Source organism: Equus przewalskii, chromosome 15 (assembly GCF_037783145.1).
Source record: "Equus przewalskii isolate Varuska chromosome 15, EquPr2, whole genome shotgun sequence".
Lineage (NCBI taxonomy): Eukaryota > Metazoa > Chordata > Mammalia > Perissodactyla > Equidae > Equus > Equus przewalskii.
This window is the reverse complement of record NC_091845.1, coordinates 71,327,748-71,353,272: the sequence shown is the minus strand read 5'-3', so window position 1 is coordinate 71,353,272 and position 25,525 is coordinate 71,327,748. Positions and strand designations below refer to the sequence as shown.

General features: G+C 37.5%; 1 protein-coding gene across 3 annotated transcripts in view; it reads left to right on the top strand.

The window, feature by feature from the left end:
- Positions 1–16,309, top strand: part of RYK (receptor like tyrosine kinase) — a 94,546-nt gene extending 78,237 nt beyond the window's left edge. For all 3 annotated transcript variants that reach the window (XM_070577537.1, XM_070577535.1, XM_070577536.1), the window contains exons 14-15: positions 13,770–13,906; positions 15,169–16,309. In XM_070577537.1, the coding sequence (XP_070433638.1) occupies positions 13,770–13,906; positions 15,169–15,280 (249 nt within the window). In that variant the 3' untranslated portion in view covers positions 15,281–16,309. The remainder of the gene's footprint in view (positions 1–13,769; positions 13,907–15,168) is intronic.
- Positions 16,310–25,525: the final 9,216 nt, after the last annotated feature.

Below are 25,525 nucleotides of genomic sequence, written 5' to 3'. Positions count from 1 at the left end.
TTCTTAAGAATTTCTGGATATTGTTTTTATTTGTTTTCATCAGATGTGGATACCACCATAGATTTTTTTTTTTTGCTCTCTTTTCCTTTATTTGAAAATAGATTTCTTGATTTATATCTTCTTTGAATTATTTAGCTAATTGTAGTAGCTAACATAATTCCGCTGTTAAGAAAATAAATTCAATCAGTAATGTGCAATTAAAAGTTTCTTTCTTGGTGTTTTTCTTGTCTTTATGGTATTAATTGTATTTAAAAAGCATTTTCTTGGGAAAAACAAGTCAAGGAAATTATTTCCATGCTAATCTTATCAGTTGGTTTAAGGCAATGAGGAGATCCTTTAAGGTATTTGAACAGTTTTTAGGGGGCAGGGCAAATTAAAATGTGTTCCTTGTACCTTTACATTATTACTTTGTGAATGTTAAAGATTACCTAGAAGAAAGGGGAAGTCTGTAAAGTTATCCATGTTATATTTGCAGCGGAATGCTTCTCATTACTCCTGTGTGCCCAGTGTCGTGGAATGTCATTGCCACACCCTGAGCAGCCTTGAGCAGGAGAGCCTCACATTCATAATATACCCGTGAAGAGTGGTCTTCTGAACTACTGTGGTATCAGAGAGAAAGCTTATTATTTTTAGAAGCACAGAAAACTTTCTATTTTACATTATTTCTTCATTATTAATTTTAGAATACTTAGATTCCCAATATTTATTTGTTTCCATTATGGTTGTAGATTTTACACCTCAACAATCTTAGATACTATTGAAATATTAAATTCACATTAAGAGGAATTGATAGAAAGATATTAAGAAAAAGAAGTGAAAGGATCATTCAGATATTAGGAAATAAAGATTTAAAGTTTAATATTATTAAGAAGATACTGATTAGTTTTATTTAAATAGTATTTTAATAGTCTTACTATTTCCTGGGAATGAGGAATAAATGGATCTATTTTAGGAACAGTTATTATAGTTTCAGAGGTGACCAGTTGCTGTCTTGTGATTAAAGTAGTTTCCGTCGATGTATTTTCTGTATTAGGCTCTTCCTAAGAATAGATATTTTCCTTAAGAGATATTGTGAACTCCCTTTCCTTCTCCACAACTCCTCTCCCTTCTCCACCCTTGTCCTAATCATTGTATGTAACATTCCTTTCAAATAACCCATGTTCTGATGGAGCGATGTGTAAGCATCTGGTACAGTGGAGGAAAGAGCCATAGAGAAACAGATATGTGTGATGGCCTGGTAGACATCCAGTATTGGCTCTTCTCTCTTTCCAATCACAGACCCTAGGACAGATTCATAGCAGAAGTGTTCTCTTTAGTCATGTGTAACATTCTGTGCCTAAAGATTGCTGATTTTTGAAGTTGAGTTAGCAACACCTACTAAATTTGATACCTGATGGCAGTCATTGCATTTTATATACAGTCATGGTACATCTGGTTACATTTGTTTAGCTGGAATAAAAAATGTTTTCCAGTGATAAATCTGGAGGAGTTTTAAGATTTTTAGGTAATAGCTAACCTTGAAGAATTGTTAAAAGTACCCCTTTAAGGATCACATATAAATTTATGAATTGGATCCTAAAATTTAAATAGTAAAGCTTTTTTTAAGTAACAGAATCTTAATAGATGTATATTTCAGTTATGATTATTGAGAAGGCCTAGGAAATGTCTGAAAAATTTAAATTCATAGAATAATAAAAGCTTCAAAAATTGGATATTTAGGAATGGGTATATACAATAAAGCCTGTACTTTGTGCACAGTGGAGTGTCAGTTTTGAAAACTCATGAACACTGATTAGTTAATGTTAGTGAGTTGAGTGCCCTCAAGCTTCCACTGCTAGGAGTATTCTTCTCTGATATTTTGATCTTCAGAGTGAAATTTTAATTAAAAGGAGTTGATAAAGAGGGATCCAAACTCCTTACCCTGGTTTTCAGAGCATTCTGTTTCTTACCTTATCTTCCCTTCTAAGCTTCATATTTTCCACTATACATTTCCTTATATTCTGCATTTCAGCCAATCTAGAATTCCTGCTGAGTCCAAACATACCAGATACTTTTATGCCCTTTGATTTGGTTTTCTTTGGATCCCCAGAAAATCTTGTGTCTACCTAATGCCACCTATCACATGCTGCCTTATATGTTTATGCACAAGTCATTCTTCCAAAAATAGGCAGCGGAACCTCTGCCTTACTTATTTTCCTAAAGGAGGTGTTCCATACTCACAGAATTGAAGTTGATATATATATGCCTTTTGAGTCATTTATTTTAAGAACATTCACAGCCAGCAGTGTTAATCTTATCCCTGGAAAGCTGTGTACTGGACTGTGTAAAAGTCTCCTGAGTGGTCTCACACTGTCCTCTTCTCCTTTCTGTTTCCATGCTGAATCCTCAGATTTCTCCTTGTTTCACTCCCTCAGACTTCATTTCACAGATTCCATCTCTTCTCTTGACCACAGTTGTTATTTATGAGTAAGTGATTTAACTGATGTTTGTGGCCTGAGGCCCCCCTCTTAACTATTAGATATATTGCTTAGATGTCTACTCTGCCTTTCTACCCATGCCCCATCTTTCTGAAAACTTCAGTGAAATCTTTGATCCTTACTTTTCTTTAGTTCTACTGTTGCAGTAAATCCTAATTCACTGTGAAGATGCAACACAACTGAGGAAGACAGGTAGACTATCTGTTTTAGGGGAAAACATGATTAATTTGTTATGGGGCATGTTGAATTCAAGATACTGATAGGAATGTTAGTCTGTAATTCTGGGAAGAAATAGAAGCAGGATATTAGAAATTGGACATCAGCTTCATAAAAATGCTGATTCAATGAACAGGAGCATTTGATCCCAGAGGTAGTGAATATATAGGGAAAAGAAAGCCAAGGGAAGAATATAAGGAATGTTTATTTTTAGTTAGTGAGAAAAGAAAGATGAACAAAGAATTAAAACAGAAAGGTAAAAAGAGAATCCAGAGAATGCTGTGTCTTAGAAGCCAAGGAAGGACATAGTTTCAAGGAGATTCTAGTCTATAAACATACCTGCTAGTGATCAGAAAGAATTAGGAAGTCATTGGGGGCATTTGAACAGGCAGATTTAGTAAATCATTAAAGATAGATGTGATTGTCAAGGGCTCTGAGGGAGGTGGAAGGGGGCAATATGTAGATGACACTTTAAAGAAGTTTGGCTGTGAAGAGGAGTGAAAGGATCACAGCTTGATGGGATGGCAGGATCAAGAGAGGCTTTATTTTGTTGTTTTTGTGTTTCGTTTTGTTGGCTTTGTTTGGTTTGGTTTTTAGGCCGGGGAAGCAATGAGGAGAAAGATTGGATGTGTGGTTACTATTGGAGGAGAGGTCCAAGAGATGTGGGTGAATGGGCTCAGGAGTCCAGCTAAAGGTATAACCTTGGCACAGGTGGAAGTATACCTCTCTTCTGAGATGAGAGTAAAGCAAGAGATAGAAGGAGAGAGAAGATACAGAAAATTCCTGAAGAAAGCTCTCTCGCTGAGACATAGGACAGCTTCAGGTTGCTGAATATATGTGTAATTGGGGTCCCGAAAGGCATGGAGTGGGACGGGGCAGGGTAGAAAGAATAATGAAAAAATGACTGAAATGTTTCCAAATTTGGTAAAAACTATAAACCCACAGATCTAATAAGTCAACAAACCCCAAACACAGGAAGCATGAAGCAATTAAACCAGAGCACATTGTAATCAATTTCCCCAATACTAGCGATGAAGAGAAAAATCTTAAAAGCAGCCAGAAAAAAACATGTTAATATACAGAGGAACCAAGAAAAGGATGGCAGCAAATTTCTCAATGGAAGCAACGCAAGGGAGAAGACAGTGAAGCGTCTTTAAAGTACTGCGAGAAAACACAGTGAGCATGGAATTCTGTACCCAGCGAAAATACCTTTCAAAAATGAAGGAGAAATAAAGACTTTTCCAAAAATACAGAAGCTGAAAGAATTCATCACCAGCAGAACCACACTACAAGATATGTTAAAGGAAGTCCTTTAGGAATCAATGAGACCAGATGGAACTATGGATCTATATAAAGGAACAGAGCACCAGAAGAGGTAACTACACGGGTAAATACGTAAGATTTTTTTCTTGTTATTTAAATCTCTTTGAAAGATAATTGAGCAGATTTCAATGCCCCTCTCTCAATAAGTGTTAAAATAGATAGAATGATAAAATAGATAGAAAATCAGTAAGGATATAGATTTGAATGACAGTATCAACCAACCTGATCTAATTGACAGCTATAGAACACTCCACCCAGCAGTAGAATGCATATTCTTTTCCAGTGCACGTGGAATATCTACAAAGATAAACCATACTCTGGGCCATAAAACAAGTCAATGAATTTAAAAGGATTTAATTCATACAAAGTAGGGTTTTGTGAACACAATGGAATTAAATTAGAAATCAAAAATAGGAATTTAGAAAATCTCCAAATGTTTAGAAAGTAAATGATACACTCCCAAATAACCCATGTGTCAAAGAAAAAATCAAAAGGGAAATTATAAGGTATTTAGAATTGAATGAAAAAAGCAACATTTCAAAATTTGGGGGATGCTGTTCAAGGGGGACATATATACTATTAAACATCAACATTAGAAAAGAAGAAAAGTCTCAAATTAGTGACTGTAGTTTTCACCTTAAGAAACTAGGAAAAAAAACATTAAACCCCAAGGAGATGAGAGGAAGTATAAAGATTAGATGAAAGTCAGTGAAATTTGAAACAGAAAAACAGAGAAAATCAGTGAAACCAGTGCTTAACTCTTTGAGAATATTTTTAAGGATAAATCTCTCACCAGACTAATCAGGAAAAAAGAAGTTGCCAATTAACAATATAATGAACTAGAGAGATGATATCATTACAGAATCTCACAGATATTAAGTAATAAGAGAATATTTTGAACAACTTTTTCCCAATAAATTCAGACCCTTAGGTGAAACGGACAATTTCTTTGGAAGATTAGAACTTTCAAAGCTCACTCAAGAAGTAGATAATCTGAATAGCCCTATGTAGATCTATTAAAGAAATTGAAAAATTAGTTAAAAATCTACCCAACAAAGAAAACTCCAGGTCCCAAGTGAACTCTAGGGCACTGGTGAGTACCTCCAAACATTTAAGGAAGAAATAATACAAATTCTACACAGTCTCTTTCAGAAAATTAAGGAGAGCATACTTTCTAATTCATTCTATGAGGTCAGCATTACCTTGAAACAACACCAGACAAAGATCAGACGAAAAGAAAACTACAGATCACTATCCCTCGTGGTCATAGAAGCAAAAATTCTAAACAAAAGTTTAGCAAATAGAATCCAAAAATAGATTTAAAAAATAATCGTATGACCACACAGGCTTTATCCCAAGCATACAAGTTTGTTTTACCTTTGAAAAGCAAGCAGTACAATTTACTATATTAACACACTAAAAAAAAATTATGTGATAATCTCAACAGATGCAGAAAAAGTATTAGCAAAAAGTCCAAAATTTATTTCTAACAAAAATTCCCAGCAGTCCAGGAATAGAAAAGAATTTCCTCAATCTGATAGAGGGCATCTACAAAAAATCCTATAGCTAACATTATAATACTGAAAGACTAAATTCTTTTACCTATAACGGGAGCAAGACAAGGACGCCTACTCTCATCACTTCTCTTCAGTATTGTACTTGAGGTTCTAGCCAGTGCACTAAGGTGAGAAAAGAAAATAAAAGGCAAGAAAAGATTGGATAGGAAAAAGTAACTCTTTATTTGCAGACATGATCATCTATGAAGAAAATCCAATGTGCTATACAAAATTGCTACTAAACTAATAAATGAGTTTAGAAAGATTATAGGATACAAGATCAATGTACAAAAGTCAATTGTATTTCTATACATTAATAATGAAAAATCAGAATTTAAAGGGTTTTTTAATCATTCGTAATTTTTTTTACTCTTGAATGTATTTGACATATAAGATTGTGTAAATTTAAAGCATAAACATGTTACTTTGAACATTTATATATTGTAATTTAATTACCATTGTAGCAATAGTTATCACATTATGTAATAGTACAATATTATTGTCTATATTCATTATACTGTGTATTAGATTACTCTGGCTTATTTACTACTTGTTGCAAGTTTGTACCCTTAAATAACATGTGTTATTCCCTCCCCTCCCAGCAGTCCCTGGTAACCACCATTTTGCTTTCTGCTTTTTATTAGTTTGACTTTTTTTAGATTGTGCATATAAGGGATATTATACAGTACTACCTTTCTCTGTCTGACTTATTTCACTTAGCATAATATGCTCGAGGTCTGTCCATGTTGTTGCAAATGGCAGGATATCCTCCTTTCTCATGGCTGAATGATATTTCATTATGTAAATATACCACATCTTTTTTATCCATTCATCCATTGATGGGCATTTAGGTTGTTTCTATATCTTGGCTATTGTGAATAATGTTGCAGTAAACATGGGACTGCATATATCTCTTCGAAATACTGTTTTCATTTCCTTTGAGTATATACCCACTAGTGGAATTGCTGGATCGTATAGTAGATCTATTTGTAATTTTTTGAGGAACTTCCATATTGTTTTCCATAGTGGTTAGACCAATTTACATTCCCACCACAGTATATAAAGGTTCACTTTCTCCACATCCTCACCAGCATCTTTTGTCTCTTGTCTTCTAGATGATAGCCATTCTAACAGGTGTGAGGTGGTATCTCATTGTGGTTTTGATTTGCATTTCCCTGATGATTAGTAATATTGAGCATCTTTTCATGCACCTGTTGCCCATTTTGATGTCCTCTTCAAAAAAATATCTACTTAATTCTTCTGCCCATTTTTTAATGTTTGTCTTTTAGTTATTAAGTTGTATGAGTCCTTTGTATAATTTGAATATTAACCCCTTATCTGATACATGGTTTTCAAAAGTTTTTTCCTATTCTGTAGGTTGTCTTTTCATTTGTTAATTGTTTTTTTTTTTGCTGTGTAGAAGCTTTTGAGTTTGATGTAGTCCCCTTTGTTTATCTTTGCTTTTGTTGTTTGTACTTTTAGCATCCTGTCCAAAAAATCATTGTCAAAACCAATATTGAGGAGCTTCTTTCCTATTTTTTTAAAAACATAAAAGCATCAAAAAATATGAAATTCTTAGGAATAAATCTGACAAAAAATGTGAAATGCCTGTACAATGAAAATTATAAAACATTGTTGGTAGAAATTAGAGACCTATATAAGTGGAGAGCTATACCTTGTTCATTGGTCAGAAAACTCAATATTAAGATGTTTATTCTCTCCAAGTTGATCTGTAGATTCGATCGGGTTCTAGAGAAAATTTTTGAAGGCTTTTTATTTTCTTGGTAGAAATTGACAGATTGATTCTAAAATTCATATGAAAATGCAAAGGACCTAGAATAGCCAAAACAGCTTTGAAAAGAAGTTGGAGGTCTGATTTCAGGTTACGGTAACCAAGACGGTGTGGTGTTGGCATTGAGGTGGACAGACAGACCAGTGGAACAAAATAGAGTATCTGAAAATTGACCCACATATGTGTGGACAGCTAATGTGCAACAAAGTGCAAAGGCAATTCAGTGAAGAAAGGATTCTTTTAAACAAATGCTCCTTGACCAATTGGGTATCCAGCTACAAAAAAAAATGAACTTCAATCCATACTTTGCTCTATATACAAAAATTAACTCAAAATAGATCACAGACCTAAATGTAAAATCTCCAACTGTAAAACTTCTAGAAGAGAACGTAGATGAAAATCTTTGAGACTTTATGTTAAGCAAAGATTTCTTAGATAAGACACCAAATCGAGATCCATAAAAGATGAAATCAATAGATTTTATAAAAATTTAAAATTTGTTCTCTTGAAATACAGTAGTAAGAGAATGAAAAGAGAAGTCAAACTCAGAGAAAATATTTGCAGATTATCTATCTGACAAAGGACATATATGCAGAATATATAAAGAACTCTCAAAACTCAGTAATAAAAAAGCAACCCAATGTAAACATGAGCAAAATGTTTGAACCAGCACTTCACCAGTGAAGATATACAAGTGGTAAATAAGCACATGGAAATATGATCCAACACCATTAGTCATTAGGAAAATGCAAACTAAAACCACAATGAAATACCATTACACACCCATTAGTGTGGCTAAAGTTGAAAAGACTGAAGTGTTTGCAAGGATGTGGAGGAGCTATGGCTCTCTTACACTGCTCTTGGGAATGTAATCTGGTACATTCCCTTTAGAAAACAGTTTGGCAGTCCCTTAAGAAGTTAAACACATACATGCAATATCTAGTCATTTTGCTCCCAGATAAATGAAAGCCTGTGCCCTTATCAGTATGTCCTTATACAGATGTTCATAGCAGCTTTATTTTTATAGCTAAACCTGGAAATAATCCAAATGTCCATCAACAAGTAAACGGGTAAACAAACAGTTGTATTCACACAATGGATACTATTCAACAACGAGAAGGGATGAACTGTTGATACATGCTGCATCGTCGAATCTCAGAATCATTATTCTCATTGCAAGAAGCTAGGCAAAAAAGTGTATGGTTTGAATGATTTCATTTTTGTAAAACTCTAGAAAATGCAGACTAATCTATAGTGACAGCAGATTAATGGTTACTGGGGGATGGGAGGAGGGTTGGGAGAAGAGGATTAGAGCAGGAAGAATCTTTTGGAGGTGATGGATATGTTCATTATCTTGATTGTGGCAATGGTTTCAGAGGTGTATACGTGTGTTAGAACTTATCAAATCAAACTCTTTATGTGCAGTTTATTGTATGTCAGCCATATTACAATAAAAATAAATTAAAAACTGTCTTTGCTAACTGACTACCACAGCTAGCACATCTAAGACTAGTTTCTAATTTTGCTGGGTCTTAAGACCCAAGTAGGACTCTTGTTAAAAATATTGAGTTCCAGACTTCAGAATTATTAGGATAGGATTGGGGAAACTGTACTTTTAACAAACACCCCAGATCATTCTTCTCCTTAGGCAAGCTTGGAAAGCTTGCCCCAGATTAAATTAATTGCATTTTGGTCATCTGAACCCATTTGCTTATGTGAGAAAGGGATGTTAGGTTTCTAGTAGAAACAGTAGGGCCTAGCCACAGAACAGCTGATTGTGCTCTTACTGTGGTCAGATGAGATCATTTAGAATTGGACAAAATCCTTTTCTCATCAGTATGTAGTATCCTGAGGTCAGCCTTGCATTATAAATTCCTGAAGTAACAGAATAGAAATCTCTCAATAACCCAACGTTAGTTAACATTACGTTAAAGAGTAAAAAGGAATTTTATTTATATACTTTTTGACAAGTCACATGAGTATATGTTGTTCATGAAAAAATTCTTTTATATCCTGTATATTAAGAAGATATAAAATAACAGTTGGGAGAAGAGGAATAAGAAGAATAAAAGAACAATGTTATGCTCTAAATGTTCTTTAAATGGATGTAGCAGCAGCCTTTCATAAAACTCTGGAAAAAATAGCTTGACCTTCTCATTGCCCCCTTTCCAACGACGTCAAACAAAAGGAAATTATAGAATAATTTTCAATGGTTTAGTTATCGGAAGGCTTTAGAGAGCAAGTTTTCCACAAATCATCCTTGTGCTGTTTGGTCTTGATTTTTTTTTTAAAGAGTTGGTGAGCCAGCATGTAATTAATCATTTTTGTTGTTTTTTGAGGAAATGAAACTGCAGTGTACCCTTTGACTTTATTGTTCTTTTTTGGTGTTTATTAGCACTACATTATGTAATATGAGAACCTTAGGTGGATGCTTAGCGATGATAATGTCTACAAAGCAATGTGAAAGAAGAAACTTTTTAAAGTCACCTTATACGCATTGTACTGTTAGGTACCTGTGTGTACTCCGGGTCTCAGATACCTCCAATATTACTGTTAAAGTCCCTTCCAGTCAGAAGTTGTTAGAGTGTACTCCTTTGTCAGTGGTAGGGGTTATTCCTGTGTACAAAGTGGCAGTATCCACTTCTTACTAGTTCCCATAGTTTCTTCCTCCAAAATCTAATTTGGATTGATTATTCCTTCCCCATGCTGCTGCCAAAATCAGTGAATAAGGATAAGCCCATCTCATCTCATGGAGAAGGAGTGGGAACACCCAGCCAGTTTCTCTTCTTTGAGCTTTGTTCGATCTGTGTAGTGAACTACCTTCCCTGTGGAGCTTGGACACTGGTTAAAAAATTCAGCATTACATTTGCTTATCACTGTCAATAATAAAAGTTCATATAGAGTAAGGTTTTAAGTTAAACAAATACCTAGATGTAAGCAGGCATCTTCCTTTAACTTGTATTAATTTGAAGTCAGTTTTCCATTTTTAGCAGAGTAGAATGTTCCCCTTAAACCAGTAGGTTTCAGGTAAATTCCAGTAGGCTCTGTCTCTATGGAGATTTTAAAACTATACATCCATCTCTGTCTGTTCACTGCCCCGCCCCTCCTCCAAAGCACAGACCTCAGGGATGGGCATTGCTCCACCCTGATGGTCACTATGAATGAAACAGACTAAGTTCCAAAAGTTTGAACTCTTTGATTTTGGTATTTAGGGTAATGCTGACCTCAAAATGAGGTGGGAAGTGTTCCCTCCTTCTCTGTTTTCTGAAAGAGTTTGTGTGGAATTGTGTTGTGGGTTGAATTGTGTTCGCCCAAAAGATAGGTTGAAACCCTAACCCACAGTACCTCAGAATGTGACCTTGCTTGAAATAGAGTCACTGCAGATAAGATGAAGTCCTACTCAATTAGGGCGGACCTTAATATTGTTAGTATCCTTATAAGAAGAGACACAGACATGTGAGAGGAGAATGTCAGAGGCAAACAGAGGCCAAGAGTGAAGTGCTGCAGCTGCAGACCAGGCAGCACCAAGGTTTCCCGGCAAACCACCAGAAGCTAGGAAGAGGCGGGGAAGGATTGTCACCCTACAGGTTTCAGAGGGGGCAAAGCCCTGCCACACCTGGAGTTTGAACTTCTGGCCTCCAGAACTGTGAGACAGTAAATTTCTCTTGCTGTAAGTCACCCAGTTTGTAGTACTTACTTATGGCAGCCCTAAGAAACTAATACAGATTTGTATCATTTTTCTCTTTCAAGTTTGAAAGAATTCACCAAGTGAGACTGTTTGGATGCAGGGTTTTCTTTGTGGAAAGATTTTTAGTATGAATTCAATTTCTTTAATAGATACAGGGCTATATAGATTTTCTCTTTGTTCTTGTGTCTGTTTTGTTAATTGTGTATTTCAAGGAATTTGTTTATTTCATCTAAGTTATTGAATTTATTGTCATAAGTTGGGGTGTTCATAATATTTTTTGATGTAATGTTCCCTCTTTCATTTCTGATATTGGTCATTGTGTCTTCTTATTTTCTTTAATCAGTCTAGTGTAGTGGTTCTGAACTGGGGCAATTTTGTCCTCCCCCCAGGGGACATTTGGCGCTATCTGGAGGCATTCTCAGTTCTCCCACTTGAGGGCATCTAGTAGAGGCCAGGGATGTTGCCAAACAGCCTGCAGTGTACAAGAGAGCCCCTCACAACAAGGAATTAACCAACCCACAGTATCAGGAGAGCTGAGGTTGCAAAACCTGTTTTCTAGAGTTTACAACAGGGGCCAGCCCAGTGGCGCAGCGGTTAAGTGAGCACATTCTGCTTTGGCGGCCTGGGGTTCACTGGTTCGAATCCCAGGTGCGTACATTGCACCACTTGGCAAGCCATGCTGTGGTAGGCATCCCACATATAAAGTAGAGGAAGATGGGCACGGATGTTAGCTCAGGGCCAGTCTTCCTCAGCAAAAAGAGGAGGATTGGCAGATGTTAGCTCAGCGCTAATCTTCCTCAAAAAAAAGAACTAGAGTTTACAACGTGTACCTTCTCCTTTCAAATAATACTATACCACTTCATGTTTAAGCAGCTTACAATATAATATTTCCACTTATCCCTTTCCATCCTTTCTGCTGTCTGCATACATTTTATTTCTGTATTTATTATAAACCCCGCAATACTTTTTTACTGCTTTTGCTTTAAACAATCTATTAAGAAAATTTTAAAATGAGGAAAAAATAACCTAGTTGTTACTCATATGTTTTCAGCACTCTTCAGTCTTTGAGTAGCTCCAAATTTCCATCTAGTGTTTTTTCTTTCCACCTGAAGAACAGCTCTGATGTGTCTTGCAGCATAGACCTACCAGTGACATATTCTCTCAGGTTTTGTTTGTCTGAAAAATTCTGTATTTTGCCCTCATTTTTTAAGAATATTTTGGGTTGGTATAGAATTTTCCATTGACAGTTTTTTAAAGATTCTAAAAGATACCGTTCTATTGTTTTCTTGTTTGCATAGATTATGATAAGAAATAAAGTTGTTGTTTACTAGTATAAGTCTTTTTAAGACAAATCTGTATATTTTAGGGAGTATTTCTGGATTTTTTTACTATTGAAAAATAACTTAAAATTTAATGCACTGTGCTTAAACTTTGTAAACAGACTTATTTTAGACTTGTGTTTTTTTCTCCTTTTTTCCATGTTTTTCTCCTTCACTCATTAAAAACTGTTTTTTCGGAGGGCGAGCCCGGTGGCATAGTGGTTGGGTTCACATGCTCTGCTTCGGTGCCCTGGGGTTTGCGGTTTGGATCCTGGGCATGGACCTACCCACCGCTCATCAGGCCATGCTGTGGCAACATCCCACATACAAAATAGAGGAAGATTGGCACAACTATTAGCTCAGGGACAATCTTCCTCAAGCATAAAGAGGAAGATTGGCAGCAGATGTTAACTCAGGGCCAATCTTCCTCACCAAAAAAAAAAGTTGTATTTGGAAAGTTACTTCTCTGAGCCTCCGATATCTCACCTGTAAAATCAGGCTACCAATGATTCTCACAGGTTTGTTGTGAAAATTAAATGAAACAAAGGATGCAAAATGTCTAGAACTTCTAGGGACTCATAAACACAATACCTCCTCATCTAGCTTCAGCTGTTCTGATCTCAGGGTTCACGAGTGGCAGCAGATCAGCGGGAGTCCATACTCTGAGTCCTTCCTGGCTCCGTGGCAGCAGCTCTGTGTAGATACATTGCCTGCCCTCCACACACTCCCCATGAGCCACAGTGTAGCCAGGGTAGGCCAAAATGGGGAGCCCTTGTTGGACACATGAATGAGCACTGTTGCCACTGCTTAGGATTTCTCTTCTTACCCACAGTTCACATGTTGATTTTAAATAAATCTAATCTTTTACTCAAGCAAAGTTGGAAGATATTTTTTCAGGATACCTTCATCTGTTAATTTAAATTATTGGAATTTAGTAAAAATCCATGGCATCTTATAATTTACATAATTTGCATATTACACTCATTCAAGAAGCTCTTCCCTCCAGTTAAGTTAAAGTTATATTCATTTTCCACTTCTCAGTTATGCAGACTAGCTATAGTATTTACAAACAAATTTTCATATTAGGAAAATCTTAGACGTAATTAACAGTTTTGGGTGGTGGGGATTGTAATCAACTAAAAACAATTCTTTCCAACAGATCTAATTACCTTAGAATGTGCAATAATGACATTCACATTAAAAGATGCCTTCATTAGAATGCTCTTTTCTATCCCAGCGAGAGAAATTGAGTATGGTAGGCTTCTTTTTGTAGAGAATATTTTGGTTTCCTTAAGAATTGGTTGATCATCTGTTTTTGGTCCATACACAGCCACAGGCAGCAGCACTCTGACACCTGTTTTCAATATCCTCTCATTGTGTTGCTGCTCTTCTCCATAGTGGGCCTTTGGAGTGACACTCTGGGAGCTCATGACTCTTGGCCAAACACCCTACGTGGACATCGACCCCTTTGAGATGGCTGCGTACCTGAAAGATGGTTACCGAATAGCCCAGCCAATCAACTGTCCTGATGAACTGTAAGTTTTTCTGAGCTTGAAGACATGGGTTTCATTTTGTTTACAATGTTGGGATAAAAGAAAAAGAGCAGGTGTCCATATGTACAGAGACTTCCCTTTGGAGAATAGTGACTCTTTGGACTTGAATTAGACTCTTATAGAGAACCAGAGAGTCAGCCAGACTCGTTCACTCTTTAATGCATTTGACATTAGGACTTTTTGCGTCTTATATTTGTAGTGCTTAATCTAATCCAAGAGACTAATGTACGTAGTGAGAAAACACTGAATACTCTTTTGATTATTCTGCATGGAGTGAGTACCTGACTTTTATTTAGATAACCTTAAGGACACACTTAGTTATGAAAAGCCTTTCTCGTTGTCATCTTGCCTTGCCAGTTGGTGTCAATAGATATATAAGGAAGATGTTCTGGGCTAGTGAGTGAGCGAGTTCCTGTTTCCTGCTTTCATCATATAGCTAATCTTCCCATATAATGGGATTGGGATGGGCAGGAGGCTATTCAGGGTAATTGAGTGCACAGATGAGTGTGGTCTCAGTTCCTGAATCCCCCAAGGGTTTCTACACCATGGCGAGGTGGCAGCTTTTGCACTGATTTTACCGTAGGTCAAGGATTCTTAGGGCTTAGATAAACCTTCCTCTTCCTCTCAAGTTCTTTCTCTCATAACTTAAATACAGGATAGCATAGGTTATAATTTTGACTGTGTTTTAGGTATTTACATGAAATCTCTGTATTTGCTGATATATTTTGATTTTTTAAATTTTTTTCCCCCAAAGATTGACACCTGAGCTAACATCTGTTGCCAATCTTCTTTTCTTTTTCTTCTTTCTTCTTCTCCCCAAAGCCCCGCCAGCACATAGTTACATATTCTAGTTGTAGGTCCCTCTAGTTGTGCTATGTGGGACACTGCCTCAGCGTGGCTTGATGAGTGGTGCCATGGCCGCACCCAGGATCCGAACCAGCGAAACCCTGGGCCGCTGAAGTGGAGTCTCCAGACTTAACCACTCGGCCACAGGGCCAGCCTCTGCTGATATATTTTGATATGATGTCATGAAGAACTGAAATCCACACAGAAAATCCAGATAACTCGTTTTAGTTTCTTTTCATTTTAGAACTGCCAACAGATAGTAATATTGATTGATTTTTAATATGTCATCCTCTCCATGCCCACATTTAAACAGAAAACATAACTGGCATCAAATTGACCAAAAAGTTAGGAGTACTGTATCGTTACTAGCCATATTTTCTGTTTTTGTTGCTCTGCAGATTTGCTGTGATGGCCTGTTGCTGGGCCTTAGATCCAGAGGAGAGGCCCAAGTTCCAGCAGCTGGTACAGTGTCTCACAGAGTTCCATGCAGCCCTGGGGGCCTACGTCTGACTCTCCTCTCACAGTCCCCCAGCAGCAGGAGGAAGGTGCTTGTCAGGGCTCACTTGGAGCCAGTCACAGACGCTTCGTCCATCACACAACACCAACAGAAGCACATTTGTCTTCCAGAACACCGTGCCTTAGGAATGCTTTAGAATCTGAACTTTTAAGACAGACTTAATAATGTGGAATATTTTCTAGAATCACTTTTATTAAGTTGAACTGAAAAGGTTTTTGTAAATTTTTTGGCCAAAAATTTTTTAAAACATACTTACTTTGGACTAGGGGTACATTCTTGCAAAATAAATAAACAGTTTTTAAAATTGTTTAAACACAGATATTTGGAATAGTTATCTTAGTGCCAACTGCTTTTTATTTTCAAGGTAATGTAGGTGATTTACCTTTAAAGTTTTTTCGATATTTATCACTAGTCTTGGGAATGGTTTGTCTTCAAGATGCATTACTTTTTCTTAGGAAAAGAAAAGCAGCATAAAAAGATGCCTGGTTTGCCTTATACAGGAAAAGGCAATACTGGAGAAGAAAACTTTTTTAAAAAGCTAGAGAAAAAAAGAAATTAAAATACTTACCAGAAACTACCCTTTCTTGGAAAATTGTTTCTTTTTTTTCTTTCTTTTTTTTTTTTTAATGGAAAAGAGTTCTGCTTTCTTATTTTGGGGGAAGTAGGAGCTGAGTTCATCGAAACATCTTAAATTTGGCAGAAATTAGTGTTTCCGTGAGCCAGAAAAGTGAGTTTGGGGCTGGTCAGTAGTAAACAATGGTGATTTTATTTATTTTTACTCTCTGGAAAAGGAGATAATACAATTCCAGAAAGTGAAATCATGTTTCTAAGGTTAAGAATCTCTTTTATTGCACCTGGAATAGTGCTATGCACGGAGTGGGTGCTTGAGTTGTTATGGGTAAAAAAAAAATGTAAACTGGTAAATTTTGTGCTTATCTTCAAGGCTGACTTAAGTATAAAATTGTTTTTTAAAACACTTGAAAAATTAAAGGATTTGTTTTTTATTATGTCACTATTGAAAATATTGTTCATAATGAGTGATTGGTTGTGTCTGATAAGCCTTTGGACATGCAACAGCTGGATATCCATGTTTTATTTCATGGGTGTTTCACTCTGACTCCCAAGCCCTAACACAGTTACAGCTGACTCTGCTCAGCCTCCAGGTTCTAATAAAAAGTTGGGATTATTACTACAAGGAAGTATTACAACACTGAAACTTTTCTCCAGAACCATTAAATTAGGGGTATGTCTGTATTTATGCTTGGTGACGGTTGGCCTAAGGCAGAGGTGAGTGGTCCTCCTAAATAGGTAGACCTGCAGGTGCCTGCCTCCACCCTCATCCTCACAGGTATATAAGGGAGAATGCATAGCATTTGGAAGCTTTTGCTGTTTTTGAAGAAGCTTTATGAATCAGCACATCTGGAAAAATAGTTCATACAGTACATGCTCTGCCACAAGCATGCCAAGAGCATGATTTTTCTGTGTACCCTTTATTAACACTGGTTCTTTTGGTTTTATGAAATACTCAGCCCCCTAAATGGCTGATTTTTAAAAAGCTTTTTGAACTGTTTATAAGTTGCAGATGTTTTTGTTCACAACCTGCAATCTTAGAAGGCATTCAATCAACAAATAATTATTTAACACTTGCTATGTATTCTACACGTGGAGTGGTTCATCTCTAGGATCCCTTCCAACATTCAGTGCATTTTTTGTGTGTGTTCAGGTTAGTGCATTGTTTGGAAATCACAGTTCTATTTGCAAGATCAGTTCAAAAGCTGTTTTATTTTATATTTGTGTATTTGTTTTAGTAGGTAGTTTAATAAGAGTTTAAATAGATTTTTCTTGGTAAGCTGCTTGGAGTCACTGGAAGAAAAGAGCAGTTATAAGATTTCCATGGCTGGTCTTTTTCCAGTGGTTCTGCATAGATTGTATATATTACTAAACAGATTTTGCAGAAAATGTAATTTTTATAGGAAAGAAGCAAATTGACAAAGTGCACTGTATTATAAGTTGGCTCTAGTGACCTAGAGCTATATTATATTCTGTACTTTCTTATAACACCCCCATTGTAAGAAAATTGTATTTGTAGAAGCAAGGAGGATTGGGTTATTCATTCAATATGTATTTATTGAGTGCTCAATCTATGTCTGGCTCTCAAGATATGCAGGGAACAAAACAGATGAGGTTCCTCACTTTCTAGGTCTTACATTCTGGTTAGGAGAAGCAGATAATGAACATAAGTAAGATTTTGGTAAGTGCTATGAAAAAAAATACAGAATGGTATCATAGAGAATAACTAGATGTAATATTTAGCCAGGCTTATTTGAGTAAGTGGCATTTGAGCTGAGATCTGAATGACAACAAGCCAGCTATGAGACGATCCAGGCAGAAGGGACATAATTGCAGAGGCCTTAAAGCAGGAACAAGCTGGTATCCAGTCTCAGCCCTTCTTATTCATCCTACAGCTGCTGCTTCTGGAAGAACTATAGAAGCTGGTGTGGCTAGAATGTAGTTAGGGAAGGGAAGATTCCAGGTGAGAACTGGGAGACAAAGGAACAGACAGCAGGGCCTTGTAGGCCATGGGACACATATATTATTCTAGATACAATGGAATTTCATTCAAGGATTTTTTAAATAAGGGAGTGACGAGATCTGATTTTTCATTTAGAAAAGATTATGCCAACTCTTTGTGAAGATTGGATTGTAGGGAGGCAAGGGAGGAAGTAATGAGACTCTTTAAGAAACCATCGCATAGTTTAGGAAAGAAAAGGTAGTGGTTTTGGACCACTTTGGGTGGTATGGAAGATTGGAAGGGACACATTAGAGATAGATTTTCAAGGTAACAGACAGGGCATGGATCCATTGGATGTTGGAGTCAAGTGTAGAAGGAAAGAGAGTGATCAGGGATGACTAGTTGGTTTGAGGTTTGAGCATCTGAATGCATGGCCCAACTATATACTGAGATGGAAAATCTCTAGGAGTAACAGGATTTTGCTTTGGCAGGTGGAATCAGTAATTTATTGTAGGCCATGTTTGAGATGCCAGTTTGTCATCTAAGTGGAGATTTGGAGTAGATAGATGAGAGTCTGCAGCTCAGGGAAGAGGTCTCATTGAACATATAAAGGTAGGAGTGTAGAATATGGACCATATTTAAAGCCATGATACTGAATGAACTTGCTTTGGGAGAGAGTATAGATGGAGAGGAAGTCCTGGGACTGAGTCATGAGTGCGCCATCATTTAATGGTCCAGCGAAGGAAGAAGAGAGAACAAGAAAAGACTGAGAAGAAGCTACGGTAGTTGGAAAAAGCAACAACAAAAAACAGGAAAATGAGGTCTAGGGAAGAAAGTCATGGGAGCCCAGGGAGAAAAGCATTTCAAAATGGAGAAAGAAGCCTCTGTGGGATTTGGCATTATGGAGGTTATCAACAAAAGCAGCAAGGATTGGAGCAGGTTGAAATATGAATACATGGTGGGAAAGTGGAGACCCTACTTTAGTCAACACTGTTGAAGTTTTGCTGTGAAGGGAATGGAGCAGTAAGTAGAGGAGATCAAAGAAATACTGTATTTTGGGAGGTGGGGGACGATGGCAGGCGGGGAGAGCATGCTTGTTTTCCAAATGAAGCTACAGTGCCAGAAAATGTTTCTCAGGCTATTGGGAATGATCCAGTAGAGGGAGAAAAATGCCTTTGGGGTATGAGACATTCATCTGTCTTGTCATTTGGTCTACAAACGAAAGCATCTCTTCTTTAGCCCCCAGTCCCTTTGGTTCTGGTAAAGCTTATGTTTTTGTTGGGGAAAAAATGTGAGAGTGAAAAGAGGTGGTGCACAAAACTTTAAACGTTCGCATTATATGTAAGTCTGCCTCAGTCGAGTTCACTTCTCAGGACTTCACACCCTTCATGGTCACCTTGCTTGCCTCCATCATCACCCCATTGCCTCCATAACTGCTTATCTGACCTTTACCGTTAACCTGTCCATCCAGTCTCTGCTAGAGTAATGCTCCTAAAACTGAGCTGCTGTCCCTGCTTAAAACCCTTCTTCAGTTTCCCAAAGCTTCAGGGTAGAGTTCAGAACTACTCTGTGCACAAAGCCTCCACTCATCTCTGTAGTTTCACCTCCTGCTTTTTCACTGACTCACTACTTCCTGCCTGAGCACGTTGTGCTGTTTTATGTGTCCTTTCCTTTGCATGTACTGCTCATCTTAGAATGTCATGATCCACTCCAGCTTGCCTGGGCACCCAGGAGGCTCCTTGACACCTTACCCCACACCTCCAGGAGCTTTCCACCCCTGTTCCCTGGGTTTGCACTCTGACAAAGGTAAGATGGGGGCTTATTTTTACCAGTTGGCTGTGCATTCTTTGAGGATAAGAACTTGTGTTTCCCTCAAGTCTGAATCTCCATTGCTTAATTAGTGCTTGACACATGGTAGGGTTGAATATTTAATGAATTGATGAGTAAATACCTCTAAATTTGCACAAGAAAGCAATTAGAGGGGCTTTAAAAAAAAAAGTCAAGCGGGAGCGACATCAGCATCATGACTGAGTGAGTTGTTCCCTTTGTCTCTCCCCTCTAAGTTACAACCAAATAGATATCCATTGACCAACAGAGGATTCCCTACACAGCACAACAGAATGCGTAAGAGATCCATGCAGCTATACATCTGAGATGGGTGAACTGGACCCCTGGGAAGCAGTGAAAGTAAGGGAGCAGCCCCCTCCACATCCCCTGGCAGCAGCGATCTGGGGCACAGATCCTCACACAGCAGCCTGAGCAACTGAGTGAGGGCAAGAGCAGCCTGGCCCTGTGCATGTATGCAAATACCCACAGAGTGGCAGCGGTGGTCCCACCCATGTGATGGTGGAGTGGTGGCAGTGGCAGCGACCCAACCTGCACAGCTGCAAGCAAGCAGGGTGGGAGCAGAAAAAATAGCCCTACCCTGTCCCTGTCCCCTAGCCATGGCAGCTGGAACCTGCAACCAGAAGCATCAGGAACCACAGAAGAACTGGTGACCCAGCCCCCAGTAGTGGTACCCACAACACCAGTTCCACCAGCAGCAGGGGCTGCATACAAATCCCTGGGGCCCTGAGCTCTCACCAGTGACACCACCACCCGTGAACCCAGCATCCCTGGCATCAGTGTAACCAGCACCCCCAGACACCTTGGGAACAGCAGTGCAGATGGTGCACAGGACAGCAGCATCTGAGCCCAGAGACAGACACTGGAGGAACCCGAGACCCAGGTGACCCCAGAAGCAGCAGAAGTGCTCACAGCCTGGTGACTCCAGTGGTGTCACCAGAGACTGCAGTGACATATAAGCAGCAAGGCACCAGCAACCCCAGAGGTGCAAGCAGCACAAAGAGGGCTGACAATGCTTCTGGCAGAGGCAGTGGAGGGTGGAAAGTGCAGGCTGTCAAGTACTATCAGAAGCAGCTCAAAACCAAAGTAACCAAAGCTGTACCCAAATAAGAAAAGGTGATTACTACCACAAATGCTCCAGCAGAGGATCAATTCATCAAACACCATGAAGAACTGCAGTAACACAGCAGAACAGAAGGGAAATGACAACTCTCCAGAAACCAAACCTGAAGTCAACAGAAGATTACAATCTAACTATAGAGAATTCAAAATAGCAGTCATAAACTCAACAATTTACAAGAAAACTCAGTTCAGTGAGCTCAGGATAAAATTAATGAACAGGAGCCAGCTCAGTGGCCAAGTGGTTAAGTTCACGTGCTTTGCTTTGGTGGCCCAGTGTTCAGCAGTTCGGATGATGGGCATGGACCTAAGCACAGTTCATTAAGCCATGCTGTAGCAGCATCCCATATAGAAGAGCTAGGCTGACTCACAACTAGGATATACAACCATGCGCTAGGACTTTGGGGAGAAGGAAAAAAAAAGGAAGATTGGCAACAGATGTTAGCTCAGGGCCAATCTTCCTCACACACACACACACACACACACACACACAAATTAATGAACAGAAGGAATACTTCACCAAAGAGATTGAAGCTCTAAAAAAAACCCAAACAAATTCTGGATATGAAGAACATAATGAGATAAAAAATAATTTAGAAAGCATTAAAAATAGAGTAGACCTTTTGGAGGAGAGAAGTAGTGAGTTCAAAGATGAAAACCTAGAAATGATTCAGGTGGAGGAGAACTAAAATTTTTAAAAATGAAGAAATTCCTGACTCAATTAGGAGAAGTAACATAAGGACTATAGGTATCCCAGAGGGAGAAGTGAGAGAGAAAGGAGCAGAGAGCTTATTGAAAGAAATAATAGCTGAGAACTTCCCAAACCTGAGGATGGGACTGGACATGTAAGTACGTGAAGCTAACATAACTCCTAATTATGTCAATGCAAAAAGACCTTCTCCAAGGCGTATAATACTGTCAAAAGTCAATGACAAAGGAAAGATATGAAGGGCGGCAAGAGAGAAGAAAAACATACAAAGGAACCAGCATCAGGCTTACAGCAGACTTCTCAACAGAAACCTTACAGGCTAAGAGACAGTGGAATAATATATTCAAAATACTGAAAGACAAAAACTATCAACCAAGAATACTCTATCCACCAAAATTATCCTTCAGATATGACAGAGAAATAAAGGAGAAACAAAAGCTGAGGGAGTTCATCAGCATTAGACCTGCCCTACAAGAAATGTTGAAGGGAGCCCTCCTACCTGAAACAAAAAGGCAGTGGGTTATAAAGATTTGAGCGAGGAGATATATGGACAACATCAGAAAATTGCAGCTCTATATCAGGATAGGTTAGCAGACAACTATAAAGGATAAAGGGAAAGAAAGCATCAAAAATAGCTATAAACACTTCAGTTTGGTCAGAAACTTACAATACAAAAAGAGTGATTTGTGACCACAAAAACATAGAAGGGAAAGAGGAAAGGGATGGAACCTGCATAAGCCAATGGAGATAAGAGGCTGTCATAAAGAGGACTATCTCATCTATGAGGTCTTTTCTACAAACCACGTGGTAACCACAAAACAAAAAATAAGAGCAGAGTCACAAATCTTGAAGAGAAAGCTATCACAGAAAACCACCAGTCTGAAATGGCAGACAGAAATACAAGGAAAAAGAAACAATGGAAATATAGAACATCTGGAAAACAAAAGATAAAATGGCAGTATTAAGCTCTCAAATATCAGTAATCACTATAAATCTAAATGAATTAAATTCACCGATCAAAAGACACAGAGTAGCTGGATTGATTAAAAAACAAGACCCAACAATAAACTGAAAAGACATCTCAGCTCTAAAGAGATAGGGATGGCTCAGAGTGAAGGGGTGGAAAATGATACTCCAAGCAAATGGCAAGCAAAAGAAAGTGGGTGTAGCCATACTTATGTCATACAAAGCAGACTACAAGATAAGAAATAAAATGAGAGGGAAAGATGGGCATTATATAATGATAAAAGGGACATTCCACCAAGAAGACATAACACATTAATATATATGCATCTAACACAGGAGCACCAAAGTATGTAAAGCAACTATTAACAGACCAACAGAGAAATTGACAGTAACACAATAATAGTAGGGGAACTTAACACTCCGCTTACGTCAATGGATAAATCATCCGGACGAAAAGTCAACAAGGAAACAGTGGTCTAAACGAATCACTAGGCCAGATGGACTTAACAGATATATGGAGAACATTCCATCCCAAAACAGCAGAATACACATTCTTCTTAAGTGCACATAGAGCATTCTCAAAGATAGATCATATGTTTGGAAACAAGGCAAGCCACAATAAATTTAAGAAGATTGAAATCATATCAAGCATCTTTTCCAACCACAATGCTGTGAAACTGGAAATCAACTACAAGAAAAAAAGCTGGGAAAGTCACACGTATGTGGAGACTAAACAACTTGGTACTGAACAACCATTGGATCAATGGAGAAATGAAAGGTGAAATAAAAAAATACCTGGAGACAAATGAAAATGAAAACACACATACCAAAGCCTATGGGATGCAGCAAACATGGTACTAAGAGGGAAATTTATAGCAATACAGGCCTACCTCAAGAAATAAGAAAAATCTCAAATAAACAAGGTTACACTATACCTAAAAGAATTGGGAAATGAAAAACAAACAAAGCCCAAAGTCAGTAAAGGAAGGAAATCATAAAACTCAGAGCAGAAATAAACAAAGTAGAGACTAAGAAAACAACAGAAAGGATCAGTGAAAATAAGAACTGGTTCTTTAAGAAGATAAACAAAATTGACAAACTCTTAGCCAGATTCACTAAGAATAAAATAGAGAAGACTCAAATAAATAAAATCAAATGAAAGAGGAGAAATTACAGTGGACACCACAGAAATACAAACAATTATAGAATACTTTGAAAAGCAATATGCCAACAAACCTGATAACCTAGAAGAAATGGATAAATTCTTAGAATCATACAACTTCCTAAGATTGAATCAATAAGGAATAAAGAATCTGAATAGACCAATCACGAGCAAAGAGATTGAAAGAGTAATCAAGAACCTACCAAAAACAGAAGTCCCAGACTAGATGGCTTCTCTAGTAAATTCTACCAAACATTTAATTCCTATCCTTCTCAAATTATTCCAAAATAATGAAGAGGATGAGAAGCTTCCTAACTCATTTTACAAGGCCAACATTACCCTGATGACAAAACTGGACAATGACAACACAAAAAAGAAAAATCACAGGCCAATATTACTGATGAACATAAATGCAAAAATCCTCAAAAAATCTAAGAAAATTGAATACCACAGTACATTAAAGGGTTTGTACACCATGATCAAATGGGATTTATTCCAGGGATGCAGGGATCACTTAACATCTGCAAATCAATCAGTGTGATATACCACATTAACAAAATGAATAAAAATCACATCATCATCTCAATAGATGCAGAGAAAGCATTTGACAAGGTCCAACATCCATTTATGATTAAAAATAAAACTGAATAAAATGGATATAGAAGGAAGGTACCTCAACATAATAAAGGCCATATATGACAAACCCATAGCCAACATCATTCTCAATTGTGAAAAACTGAAATCTATTTCTCTGAGAACAGGAATAAGACAAGGGTAGCCACTCTCACAACTCTTATTCAACATAGTATTGGCTGTTTTATGCAGAGCAATTAGGCAAGAAAAAGAAACAAAAGGAATCCAAATTGGAAAGGAAGAAGTAAAACTCTCATTATTTGTGGATGATATGATTCTATATATAGAAAACTAAAGAATCCACAAAAAAATCAACAAATACAGCAAAGTTGCAGGGTACAAAACCAACATACAAAAATCAGTTGCATTTCTATACACTAAAAATGAACTAGCAGAAAGAGAAGTCAAGAATACAAATCCCATTTACAATCACAAAAAAAGAACAAAATACCTAGGAATAAATTTAAGCAAGGAGATGAAAGACCTATACACTGAAAAACTGTAAGACGTTATTGAAAGAAATCAAAGAAGACATAAAGAAATGGAAAGATATTCCATGCTCATGGATTGGAAGAATAAACATAGTTAAAATGTCCATGTTACCTAAAGCAATCTACAAATTCAATGCAGTCCCAATCAGAATCCCAATGACATTCTTCACGGAAATAGAACAAAGGATCCTAAAATTTATGTGGAACAACAACAGACAAAACAGCCAAAACAATCCTTAGGAAAAAGAGTGAAGTTGGAGGCATCACATTCCCTGAATTTAGAATATACTACAAAGCTGTAGTAATCAAAACAGCGTGATCCTCATAGAAAAACAGACACACAGATCAATGGAACAGAATTGAGAGCCCAGAAATAAAACCACAGATATATGGATAGCTAATCTTTAACAAAGGAGCCAAGGACATACGATGGAGACAGGAAAGTCTCTTCAATTAATGGTGCTGGGAAAATTGGACAGCCACATGCAAAAGAATGAAAGTAGACCATTATCTTACACCAGACATGAAAATTAACTCAAAGTGGATTAAAGACTTGAAGGTAAGACCTGAAACCATAAAACTCTTAGAAGAAAATATAGGCAGTACACTCTTTGACATTGGTCTTAGCGGTATCTTTTTGAATACCATGTCTACTCAGGCAAGGAAAACAAAAGAAAAAAATAAATGGGACTACGTCAGATGAAGAAGCTTCTGCATGGCAAGGGAAATCATCAACAAAATGAAGATAACCCACCAACTGGGAGAAAATATTTGCAAATCATATATGTGGCAAGGGGTTAA